Genomic DNA, 12,217 nt, shown 5'->3' on the forward strand with positions numbered 1-12,217 from the left:
TGATTTCTGTCAAAAAATATTAATCAAGTTTAAACAAACTTCATATAAAAATATTCATTTTTATATAAAATCGAGGAATGGCACGCTTGTGTTGTTCTAGCATATATAAGAGAATATTATATAAAAGAGAAATGAAAATATACTTCGTATTTTGAATTAATCAATCAACGGAGCTGTACGAGTCTTATATAAAGTGATGATAGTTCGATAAAAGCACCGACTCTCGCGATCAATTACGATGTGGAAATCGACTGACAGCTCACTTCTACGAAGGCTCTCGGAAAGTTACGTCTTTTAAAGACGTCTCTTGTGTGCTCTACTTTTGCGACGCCTCGTCGCAGATTTGCGCAAGTGGCTATTACATATATAAAGTCGCTTATTCGCGCGTAACGTCTTACGGTATATCAAAACGATAACTAATAAACTCTCGCGATTCACGCAAAAATCCCCTCGATAGGTTTTCAACGTCATTCGCATATTTATACGATTATCTTCGAAACGTATAGCGAGACATTTTTTTATATTTTAAGGATTTTACATTATTATTAAGATCTCTCTGATCAAGGATAATTTCTACGTCATAAGTGAAAAAAAAACAGATTTAAAAAAATATAAAAATATAAGAAAAATATAGATGTAAAGAATGATATATATCCGGAAACGAGAAAAAATATATTCCACCAGTCTAGAATTTCCGTTCTGGGACTGTAGATAAAGTTTAACGGTACGCCGTTAAAAGTTGTACGTCTGATACAACTGAACGCGCGGCTTTTGAGAGCGCAGGGCGCACATTAACATTTCTGATATCGAGAAAAAGACGAAGAAGAAGAAGTCATCGTGGTAAGTGTGCTAACATATGTGTGTACTGTATAGCAAATTGTGTATACGCGCGCGATGTATTTTGTATCTCGAATTCATTACGGAAATTATTAAAGCACGCTCTCCATTATATATGGTATAGGAGGAAGAAGAGCTCGCGCGCCGCCGCGGACTAATTATCATCGAGCAATTAACAACCGTTGATTGCCATTACCAACGTGGATGATGCGCGTGTACGCCTGCGCGATCCCTCTACTTGAAATAATTTTGCTCTCTATACTGACACGTTCGTGTGTATGCGAGCTTATCGGTTAGTGTTGGAGAGGAAGAGGCGCAAGATGATGATGCCGCTTTAGAGAAATTACTATGATAATTACACTCGTGCGAATCTCATCGAGATAGCGCCGATAGGGACGTTAGTACCGTTGATGCAGTTTCCTTTTCTTCAGTAGAATTTATCCATTTGATAACTTCATACACACATACATATATAATATATTTTTTTCATAAATATATATATGTATATAAATAAATAAAAATATATAAATATCATAGGATATAAAAAACATCAAAGCATCATAGACACATATTAACATAAAAATAAATTAAATTTTTTAAGTCTTCCACATCTATACACCGAGAAAATTTTTTCCTAGAATTTACCCTGAAAATCAAATCGTGGGACAATATGATATGGAAAGAATTTTATAATAAAAATATGATTAAATTCACCATACTTTTAATAAATTTTACTATATTTTTAATAAAATTAATCAAACATATTTTATATTTTATTGTGATACATATTATTTTTTATTGTGCTAAATATTAATCAGAGAAATTCTCATAAAATTCTTTCTATACCATATTGTCTCACGATTACCATGATTTTCAGGATAAATTCTAAGAGAAAATTCTCTCTGTGTAGATATTTAGAAAATAATAAGAATTATGCATTGCAAAACATAATTATTTGACTAAAGATGAGTTGTTGAAAAACAGAAAAAATCCGACAAAATAATGCGAAATATTATTTGACAGTCGGACGTGTTCAATATGCACCACGTGAATTGATATCGGCCATCTGTCATCGGGCGATTCGAACATGTCGTTGACGTTTTATTGCGATTAGATAAAAATGATAAATATATATATGTACCGATTGATGAACGACGTCGGCGTGGAATAACCCAATTGAAGACGCGATCTGACGACCCTCTCCTGGACGGTCACCATCCTCGAACTTCGCGAACTTTGGTGCACTCTGGTAGTTCGTATTACTTGATAACATTGGTGGGTCTGGGGCGAGCAGACCGTCACCCTGTCACTGCGTGGCTCGATCATCGTGTACATACGCGATGATCATCACTGTTCATCACAAGAATTCTCACCGTTCTTCCCGGGAATGAGTCGCGAGCCTTGCTTCGCCGGCGAACTCATCATATCGTCGCGGTTTAACTCGATTCGAAAATAAGTTACAGCGGCAGCATTCTTTGGTTAATCGGCAAGTGCCGAAGAAATCACGTTAGAGAGAATACGATAGGTATCCAACGGATCTAAAATTCGATAAAAGCGGAGGGGACGACCCATTATATCTCCGTCAATATTTGCGTCGCGCAAATTGAGGATTTTCAATTTAAATGGCAATATTTTCGTCTATCAAATGTCAATTTATCATGAAACATGTAAAAACGTGCGAAATCGAAGATTTATTAACAAGACAGATTTGATTAACAAACGATCATTGTAAATTAATTAATAAGACAAATTTGAAATAGCTATTTAAAATTTTTTATTGAATTATCGTCGTAAAAGTTTAAGATGATAGTTTAATATTTTAGCAAATTTATATATATATATATATATATACATATATCACATTTGTATAAATCAATCCTTATTAATGTAATAATTCTCAAAATCTGAATTTGATTCCCGAGTATAGAGACGAGCTTAAATTTCAGCTTGAATTTAGCTTCAAAGTTGGACGTTAAGTAATTGGGTTAACTATTACTGAGCTACTCTCTGGCGATCAATAGTGTCGTATTTTCACTCGTCCATCTTTTCCGGTTGATTCATGGGCAATCGTTAAAACTTTCTAACGATACTTAATTAATACATGCGTAACTGCATGTGTATCACAGTGCGATATCTACATACGATATACTTATTGCTGTTAATGATTTCTCTTCAATGAAAGTATCATTATATTTATACTTTCATGCGTCAAAATGCGTTAGATATAGATATGCATAGTGATTTTTTAAATATTACAGCATTTACTGATTGAAGTTTTTTATACGTATTCATTTCTATCTTTTTTATAATAATATTACAATACTTGGAGAAAAAACATATAGAGGTTCGAAATACGGAATGTATATAATATCGTTTGTATAATAACGCTTGGTATTATTGTGGTAACCGAATTTATAAACAATCGCGTGCCATCGATTATAATAATCCATTTATTGTTTGGTGTTTATCGAGAAGCAAAATTTGCGAACTCGAATAAATCGAATGAAATTTCGGCGAAATTAACGCGTGCAATTAGTTTATGTGGTTGGCGACAAATACCGTTTAATTTGTCTCTTGCTGCTTCGTATCGGGGACGCACGTACGAAAAAGTCAAAGACGGCGAATAATAATGAGCACACAGAAATCCTTCGTGCGCGAATGAGACCGCGTTCGCGAAACATCTTAAGGTTGTATGTGTCATATCTCGAATGAACAAATTACGATTCAACAAAATTATAGAAATTTTTACTTTATATGGGAACACAGCAATGTTATGCTATATATAGCAAACAAGAACAATGACAAAAACCTCATTGTTTTATAAAAATGCTTTTACTATTCAAAATAATTTATGAAAATTTTATAACAATTTTATAGCATATTAATTTTTTTGTAAATAAATGAAATTTACTAGAATTTGGAATTATCTTTGCTGTCTAAATATATTTTTTTAATATTTATAACATCTAATATTTTATATATTAATATTATTTATTTAATATTTATAATATTTTTTTACATATACACACAAGGCATGTCCAAGATTTTCAAAAATGCTTCCTCGAGGGTTCAATTATAAAAATAAGAAACGACAGCAAATAATACAAATAACTATAAAAATGTATTATTAATTTAAAAATATGTTATTATTCCATTATATATATATATATAATTGAATTCAGTCACTTTTTACAGGGAATGTACAGCCAATACAACCTTAAATGATGTGACACATATCGAAATATTCTTGGCAATACGATTTGCATACGATCCCACTTTATGCTTTTCGTTTCGTACAAAAAATTCTCATTTCCTCTTAAAGTTGAAAAAAGAGTAAGCAAAATTAAATATCGATTCAAGGAGAGGAAATGCGCGAGACTTTTTAAATACACTCATCAAATTAATTGGAGAAGGCGGATGGGATAAAGCTCGTTAAACCATCGCTTATCGAATTAAATCGACATTTTACGGAAGAGATCGATGACACGAGCACTTTTCACATTTATCGCAATTTAATTCCACGACAGACAGAGACACGCTAAACTTTCCGACGACGAACAATGGCTCTCCATGTGTACATACGTACATTGAAAGCACGTTTTTCCCCGATTGCGCAAAAGAGGAAAAAAAAGAACAATAAAAATACCTCCGACGAGCCGGTGCGCGCGTTGATTCACGATCATCAACTACGCCCGTTCTGCTTTGCCGTTAGCTTCGATACCATAATGGAACTGTCAAAGTCGAATGAAAGGTGGGGCGGCCTCCCACCGGCGTAATACACATTGTTATACGCTCGTCTCGATTCTCGATTCCGAGCTAACGCTCGGAAATACAGGTCAATTCAAGCTTTGACCGTCGTGGTGCACCATTATAATCCGGATAGATATTCCGAATCTGCGTTAAAGTTCTTACCGCGGGATCAGGTCGTTGAACTGCGAAGGGAGGATTTTAATGCGCGTGGAAAAGAAACCCGATCGATTTTTAAGGCGCACAAAAGACATTTCCAATCGCTATTATGCTCTCACATCGGGGTTTCAAGTTTAACCCTTCGTGCCTAAATTTCGTGGGACAGAAATTTCGATAGATTCGCATTAAAAGATCGAATATATATAATATACACAAAAAGAATTTTTTCTTAAAATTTACCCTGAAAATCATGGTAATCGTGGGACAACATGGTATGGAAAGAATTTTATGAGAATTTCTCTGACTAATATTTATTACAATAAAAATAATAATATCTATCACAATAAAATATAAAACATATTTTATTAATTTTACTAAACTGCATAGTAAAATTAATCAAACATATTTTATATTTTAGTGATTAGTGTAATAGATATTATTATTTTTATTGTGATAAATATTAATCAGAGAAATTTTCGAGTGTGTGAAGTTGGCACCCCTATGTTATGCTATCATAGTTCTGTTAAGAATTCTGAGTTATTTAGAACCATAGAAAGAATTCTTGATAATTTTTAGAAATAGTTCCGGTCATTACGATAACGAAAATCAGGTTCAAAAAAGAGGGGTGCCAACTTCACATTTTTTTACACATCGAGTTCTAATAGTTTTGAGCAGAGTTTTATAGTTATTTTAAATAGTTATATAGTTCCTGATTATTTTTTGAAAGAGTTCTGCAATTTTTAGACAAAAAAACGTACCTTCAATATCGAAGATATTTCTAAAATATCTTCGATATTGAAAGTATGTTTTTTTATCTCTATAAAAATTGCAAAACTCTTTCAAAAAATAATCAGGAACTATGTAACTATTAAACAATTTAAATTTACTCACCTCACGGTTGCTCCTTTGTTGCCCGATGCCTCCCCGGGCCTCCTTCTCATAGAAGTTTCGAAACACTTGCATTCGCGTAATTTTTTTTCGTTTGCGACGCGCGGCGACGTCCGGGTTTTAGCTATCGCGATTACGATATTGGTACGTGCGACGCGATCCGATTTATACGATAATTAACCACCAAAGACGCTAATTAATACACGTCCTTTCGCGGACCGGCAATAAGCGCGCGACCATTGATCACGAACAATCGAAGAAGAGCACTGGAGGTGGAGCTAGACTGGCACTGCCAGGTTCGGAACGCGCAGCGATACGCGCGCCACGTCGTAGTGGTGGGGGTATGTAGAGGTTGCGACGTGGGAGCTAGGCGAATCACGTCGCGACTACATACCCCCACCACTACGACCTGGTAAGGATATGTAGTCGCGACGTGATTCGCCGAGCTCCCACGTCGCGACCCCTACAATGCCCCACCACTACGACTCGGCGCGACGTATCGTTGCGCGTTCCGAACCTGGCAGTGCTAGTCTAGCTCCACCTCCAGTGCTCTTCTTCGATTCTTCATGATCAATGGTCGCGCGCTTCTTGCCAGTCCGCGAAAGGACGAGTGTATTAATTAGCGTCTTTGGTGGTTAATTATCGTATAAATCCGATCGCGTCGCACGCGCGAGATTGATCTCGTCGGCCGTGAATCTCGTTCAATATTCGTCTCGTTTGCGTCCTTTGGCGACTTGAGTGCGTCGCGGCGAAGTCGCTCTCTTGATCATCTTCGTTCGATAAGCCCCTGCGAAAAGTGGGTCTTGGAAAAAGCGGCGACACGAAAATGGAGCTTCGGTTTTATTCGCGCGCGAATAAGCTCTCGCGAGTCTCGCGTTTTACCGAAACGCGTCGAAGATTGTGATAGCTAAAACCCGGGCGTCGCCGCGCGTCGCGAACGAAAAAAAATAACGCGAGTGCAAGTGTTTCGAAACTTCTACGAGAAGGAGGCCCGGGCAGGCATCGGGCAACAAAGGAGCAACCGTGAGGTGAGTAAATTTTTTTTATCTAAAAATTGCAGAACTTTTTCAAAAAATAATCAGGAACTATATATATAACTATTAAAAAGAACCTTAAAACTCTGCTCAAAACTATTAGAACTCGATGTGTAAAAATATGTGAAGTTGGCATCCCTATTTTTTGAAACTGATTTTCGTTATCGTAATAACCGGAACTATTTCTAAAAATTATCAAGAACTCTTCCTATGGTTCTAAATAACTCAGAACTCTTAACAGAACTATGATAGCATAACATAGGGGTGCCAACTTCACACACCCGAAATTTTCATAAAATTCTTTCCATATTGTCACGATTACCATGATTTTCAGGGTAAATTCTGAGAGAAAATTCTCTCTGTGTATAATATGATGTATTGTATTGTATGTAATATATATTATATTATATAATTTTATGATATATATTATAACGATATATATAATTATACATCTTCTATATATGTCATATGTACATCTAAAAAACGTCAAAGAAAAAATTGAGAAAAATTGTTTCGGAGATATCTCATGGATATCTCTGTTGTCTAAATTACAGAATACTCGAGAAACAAATTCAGATAATAAAAAGAAGAGCAGAATAAAAGACAGATATGAAAAATGTGCCATGCAAAAAGAAGATGCGATAAATGTCGCGTCCGCATTTCTCGCATAATTTTTATAGGAAAGGACGTTGGTACGTTTATATATACGTTTGACACACCGATAGATTTATTATTCCTCTTTAAATCGCACCGCTGAACTGTAAATAGAAAAATAATAGCGTATACACAGATACGTTCGCCTGTACTTTCACGTATGGTAATGTTGCGCGATGTGGATTTTGCGATGCAATACACGGTGACAGTTTCAACGAGTACGCGCGTTCCAGTTTTTTAATTTTCGCACCATCTGGGCAAACTTGTGCGGGCTATTGTTTCTCTCTTCCTCTCTTTATCTCTCTCTTTCTCATTTTCTCTCTTTCTGAGCCTATGAAAAACACGTGTGCAAAATACACTCCACGTAACAGGAGAAATGAGAATATCCGCGGTTACATCTCTCTCCTCAGCTGATACATCTCTTTTTAATAGTTGTCCGTCAAAGAAGTCCATTTAAGATTTTGTAAAAAAATTCGAGATAATCTATATTTTATAGTCGACTGTTTTCAATTATTTCAAGTCTCGTTTAATTATTTTTTCAAAAAATATTCTTTTGAAAAGAGACACACGACGATATTTATCAGGCAAGACATTATTATAGAAAATATCTTATCTTTTTTCAAATTTACGATAATTATTTAATAATATGTCAAACACTTTTTAACATAAAAATGATTATATTGAAATTTTCCAAACCGCATTTTAAAGATGTATTTAAACTTCGTAGCCAATATTCTTGAAAAAACACATCGATAGAATCAATTCGACGAAATCGCTGATGTTGCTAATCATTCTATTTTTTTGCCACGATTCCTTTTAACACCTCAATTTACCAACGAGTTTTCTTCACATACGAGTAAAAACGCGCGAAAACAATAAATTAAGCAAAGTTTTCGCATTTCGGAGCCGGCCTTGTCTCTCCTTCTCGCGGCGATGCAGATGATATACACAGGAACAAACACATTGAGATGCTCAATTCGCCTGTGGCAAAAGTAAAAGTTAACGATCGGGAGAAAGCTTCGGTCGAGCGTACACCTTTTGCCGACTAGACGCGGACGACTGTGAGAGACTGATCTAAGCGAATCCGAGTGGCAAAGGTTAAGAGTGATTTCTGTTGGAAGCATTCGTGAGCGAGCGAGTTGGCGAAAAGATATATACACATGTATATATATATATATATATATATAATTTTCTTGAAAACATAACATATATATATATATTTTTTTTTATATATAAATATAAAAAACATATAAAAAATATACAAAATACACTCGGGCAAAAAAAAGCGGTACACTTAAAAAGTGGTAAAAAATTGTAAAAGTTTAAGAATTTATAACTCAGCTAATAATTATGATATCGAGATATTTAAAAAACGAAAATGAAGCTTAAAGTCTGTAGTTTGAGAAAATTTTAATGCCGATTACGTGAAATGATCAGTTTTGCAATGACAAATGACAAAGTGAGAATCTGCAAAACTGATAAATGGAAGGTCCACTTTCCTGAATTGCACAGTGTGAATCAGTTGACGTAGCTCTATGGGATAAAAAGCACGTGAAAATTCAAACCTTTCTCTTTAAAATGCGCTTTGGCGGAATTCGGTACGATAATTTTTTGCTAAGTTATGTCAATTTGAAAAAAAATCAGTTTTTGAACGACAAATTATAATTTAAAATGTGTATCTGCTATTTTTATCAATTCGAATCATTGCAATTCTATTCAAGAATGTTGCGGACTTTGTTTGCGCGAGATGCCCGGCACGATTTGCATCGCTTCCAAACCCGCATTCAATGCAACATTCTTGAATAGAATTGCAACGGATCGAATTAATAAAGATAGCAGATACACATTTTAAATCATAATTTGTCATTGAAAAATCGATTTTTTTCAAATTGAGATAACTCAGCGAAAAATTATCGTATCGAGTTCCGCCAAAGCGCATTTTACGAAGAAAAGTTTGATATTTTACGTGTTTTTTATCCCATTGAGCTACGTCAACTGATTTGCAAGTCAGCTGTGCAATTCAGGAAAGTGAACCTTCTATCAATTTTGCAGGTCCTCACTCTGTCATTTGTCATTGCAAAACTAATCATTTCACGCAATCGGTACTAAAATTTTCTCAAACTACAGACTTCAAGCTTCATTTTCATTTTTTAAACACCTTGATGATATCATAATTATTAGCTGAGTTATAATCTCGAACTTTCACAATTTGTTACTATTTTTTAACCGCTTTTTTTTGGCCGAGTGTATATAAGATATATAAAATATATATAATAAATAAATAATATATAATAATATATAAAAAATCAATAAAATAATAAATAAAAATAAATAAAAATAATATATAATAATATAAAAAATATGTAAAAGCTGAGCGAAAGCGATTCCGCGAGACGGGAATGAACGGATTCGCGATTTTTTTTCTTGCACCAAGGATCCAAAAGTGGCACTCGACCGGGTCACTAGGTTCGGTTTCACGAACCGGGCCATTTTTATCAATTTCAACAGTCCTGTAACGGATTACGCGTAATAACGGCGTTCACAGGTTTACTTCGGTGAAACGTCACACTCTAATAATAAGTTCACGTCGGCATACTATCGGGTATAATAAGTTGCGCGCACGCGAGTCACGAAAGCCGCGATATTATTCTTTTTTCCTATTCCCGTATTATATAGGGGTATCTACTTTTCTCGTTCCCTAATGACACGGTATTTCCGAGACCGAAGTGTGTGATAAATAGCGGGAAAACTATACTATATCTGTAACGTGGAGGTTGCGAGTGAATTTCCAAGTGACGTAATAGAGTGTGAAATTTGCACAATATTAGACGAAACGAAAATGTTTTTATATCTAGCTGTATACAAATATTCTGTGTATTTAACTTTGTTCAAAGATTATCTTACTCAAGTGCATTGATCTAAATTTCAAATTCTTATGACAGAGAAACATATAAATATATACATTGTCTTTTATTATTTATTCATATCTATATAAAAAATATCCTGAGAATATGGAAAAATAAGAAGAAACTCGTTTCTTTCATGAGAGAGACGTAACTCTTTATCGTTTTAAATTTTTATTATTTTAAATTAATAATAAAATTGGTGACATTATAAACGTGTGCAAAAATCAATTGCAAAACTTTTTCAATCTGTTATTAAATTTTTCATAATAGCGCTGCTATGCCAACTATTTTTATAATTCCGCTAAATATCGAGAGGTATTTTTATTCCTTTCGAGATTGAATAAATTTCATCCCGCGCGGTCTGTGTCAATCAATACGCGAGAGATTTCTCTCTCTCTTTCGCAAATTTTCAAATAACCCTCCATCGGTGCCTTTCCACAAGAATGTATATATATATGTAGTCGTTTATTTTATTTTTATTTATTTCCTACACGCGCTCGCGAGTTCTCGGTTGACTAAACGCGGGCAAAAATGTCCGGCTGCGGATAACGGTTCGTATAAAACGCAGCGTAGGAAATACATGGCCTCGCGCATTTTATTCGACATATACACATCTCGTCGGCGGGGAAAGAGAGAAATAAATTTATCCTCGCGAAATCCGTGCGGATCGGATACTTTCGGGAAAATGCATCAAGATGTTCGAGTTGAATAATAAAATAGATAACGAACGCGGGCTATCCATTTTTGCGGGAAGACTTTTCCTCGCGCGAGATAAGAGCTGAAAATAGTACTTTTCTGAGTTAGTACAGAGATATAAAAATATTTTCGAGGATTTTTAAACAATTTAACGTCGCAAAAATGCAAAATTAATAAATAAATACACAGAGAGAATTTTCTCTTAGAATTTACCCTGAAAATTATGGTAATCATGGGATAAGAATTTCTCAGATTAATATTTATCACAATAAAAAATAATATTTATCACAATAAAATATGTTTGATTAATTTTACTAAAAGTATAGGAAAATTTACTAAAAGTATAGTAAAATTAATCAAACATATACTTTTAAAATTCTTTCCATACTATATTGTTCCACGATTACCATATGATTTTCAGGATAAATTCTAAGAGAAAATCCTCTGTGTACATTTGCAAATCCGCGTAAATTTTTGATTGAACTCTGCAGTATCATTTTTTTAACACACACCCGTAGCAAAATAATTTATTCTCGATTTTTAATTGTATTCATTCGCTGCGCGAGCTGTCAAATTCGTCTGGCTACTTTCTATATGCAAAATAATGAGATATGCATATATTTCGGCTCGAGAGAAAGAAACCAAGTGTAAAAAGCGCGACTTCTCGTAGTCGAAAGTAGAGAGATCCCGCAACTCGCGCTTCCTCGTCGCGGGAGATGTTTTTTGCATTTTTCAAGCACATCAGTCCGCGAATAAAAGTCGCTCGAAAGCGCGCACCGGATTCGATTATCCCGATATCATTGTATCCGAGTCTCTCACGCGAAAAAGGCGCGAGACGGAAGGGAAGGAGAATTCGCTCCCACACACGAACGTATGTACATATGCAACATTCTCCTCGTGGGCAACTAGATATCGCTGCGAATGGTATTAACGGTACCGATAATATGCTATTTGTACTACGTGTCCGTACTCCACGTGCTCGATGCGTGTGCATAAGATGCTGTTAACACAGTTATCGCGTTCGCGTACAGTTCGCTGATATATACATACATATGCGTGGTGCTCCGAACGTGTTCGGACCTTTAAACCGATATCATTTCGAGCGACGTTCGCCAATCCGCTATATCTCGGTATTACGGCCCAATCCGCTATACCGGATCGACACGACTCCGGTCACGTTGGAGCGAAGGAAGGTCAGTCCGCGTCACGGATGCATAATTCTTCGTTTAACCGAAGAATTATACAGATATATCCTAATAGTGAGAGAAAAATAATGCAAAACGAAAATAGGTACAC

The 12,217-nt window shown here is 35.2% G+C and overlaps 1 protein-coding gene across 10 annotated transcripts in view; it reads right to left on the reverse strand.

Annotated features, from left to right (window-relative positions):
- Nucleotides 1-12,217, reverse strand: part of Siz (Brefeldin-resistant Arf-GEF family protein schizo) — a 53,612-nt gene that overhangs the window by 12,124 nt on the left and 29,271 nt on the right. For 4 of the 10 annotated variants that reach the window (XM_083038451.1, XM_083038433.1, XM_083038417.1 and 1 more), the window contains exon 2: nt 1,979-2,375. The exons of 2 other annotated variants lie outside the window; for them this stretch is intronic. In XM_083038451.1, coding sequence (XP_082894577.1) covers nt 1,979-2,172 — 194 coding nt within the window. In that variant the 5' untranslated portion in view covers nt 2,173-2,375. Of the gene's footprint in view, nt 1-1,978; nt 2,559-5,634; nt 5,700-7,384; nt 7,915-12,217 lie in introns of those variants that run through there. 4 more of the 10 variants (XM_083038441.1, XM_083038412.1, XM_083038460.1 and 1 more) reach the window with 4 other exon arrangements.

This window comes from Prenolepis imparis, unplaced genomic scaffold (genome assembly GCF_030444845.1).
Source record: "Prenolepis imparis isolate NDT839.2.m4 unplaced genomic scaffold, iyPreImpa1.0 SCAF_1, whole genome shotgun sequence".
NCBI classification, from domain to species: domain Eukaryota; kingdom Metazoa; phylum Arthropoda; class Insecta; order Hymenoptera; family Formicidae; genus Prenolepis; species Prenolepis imparis.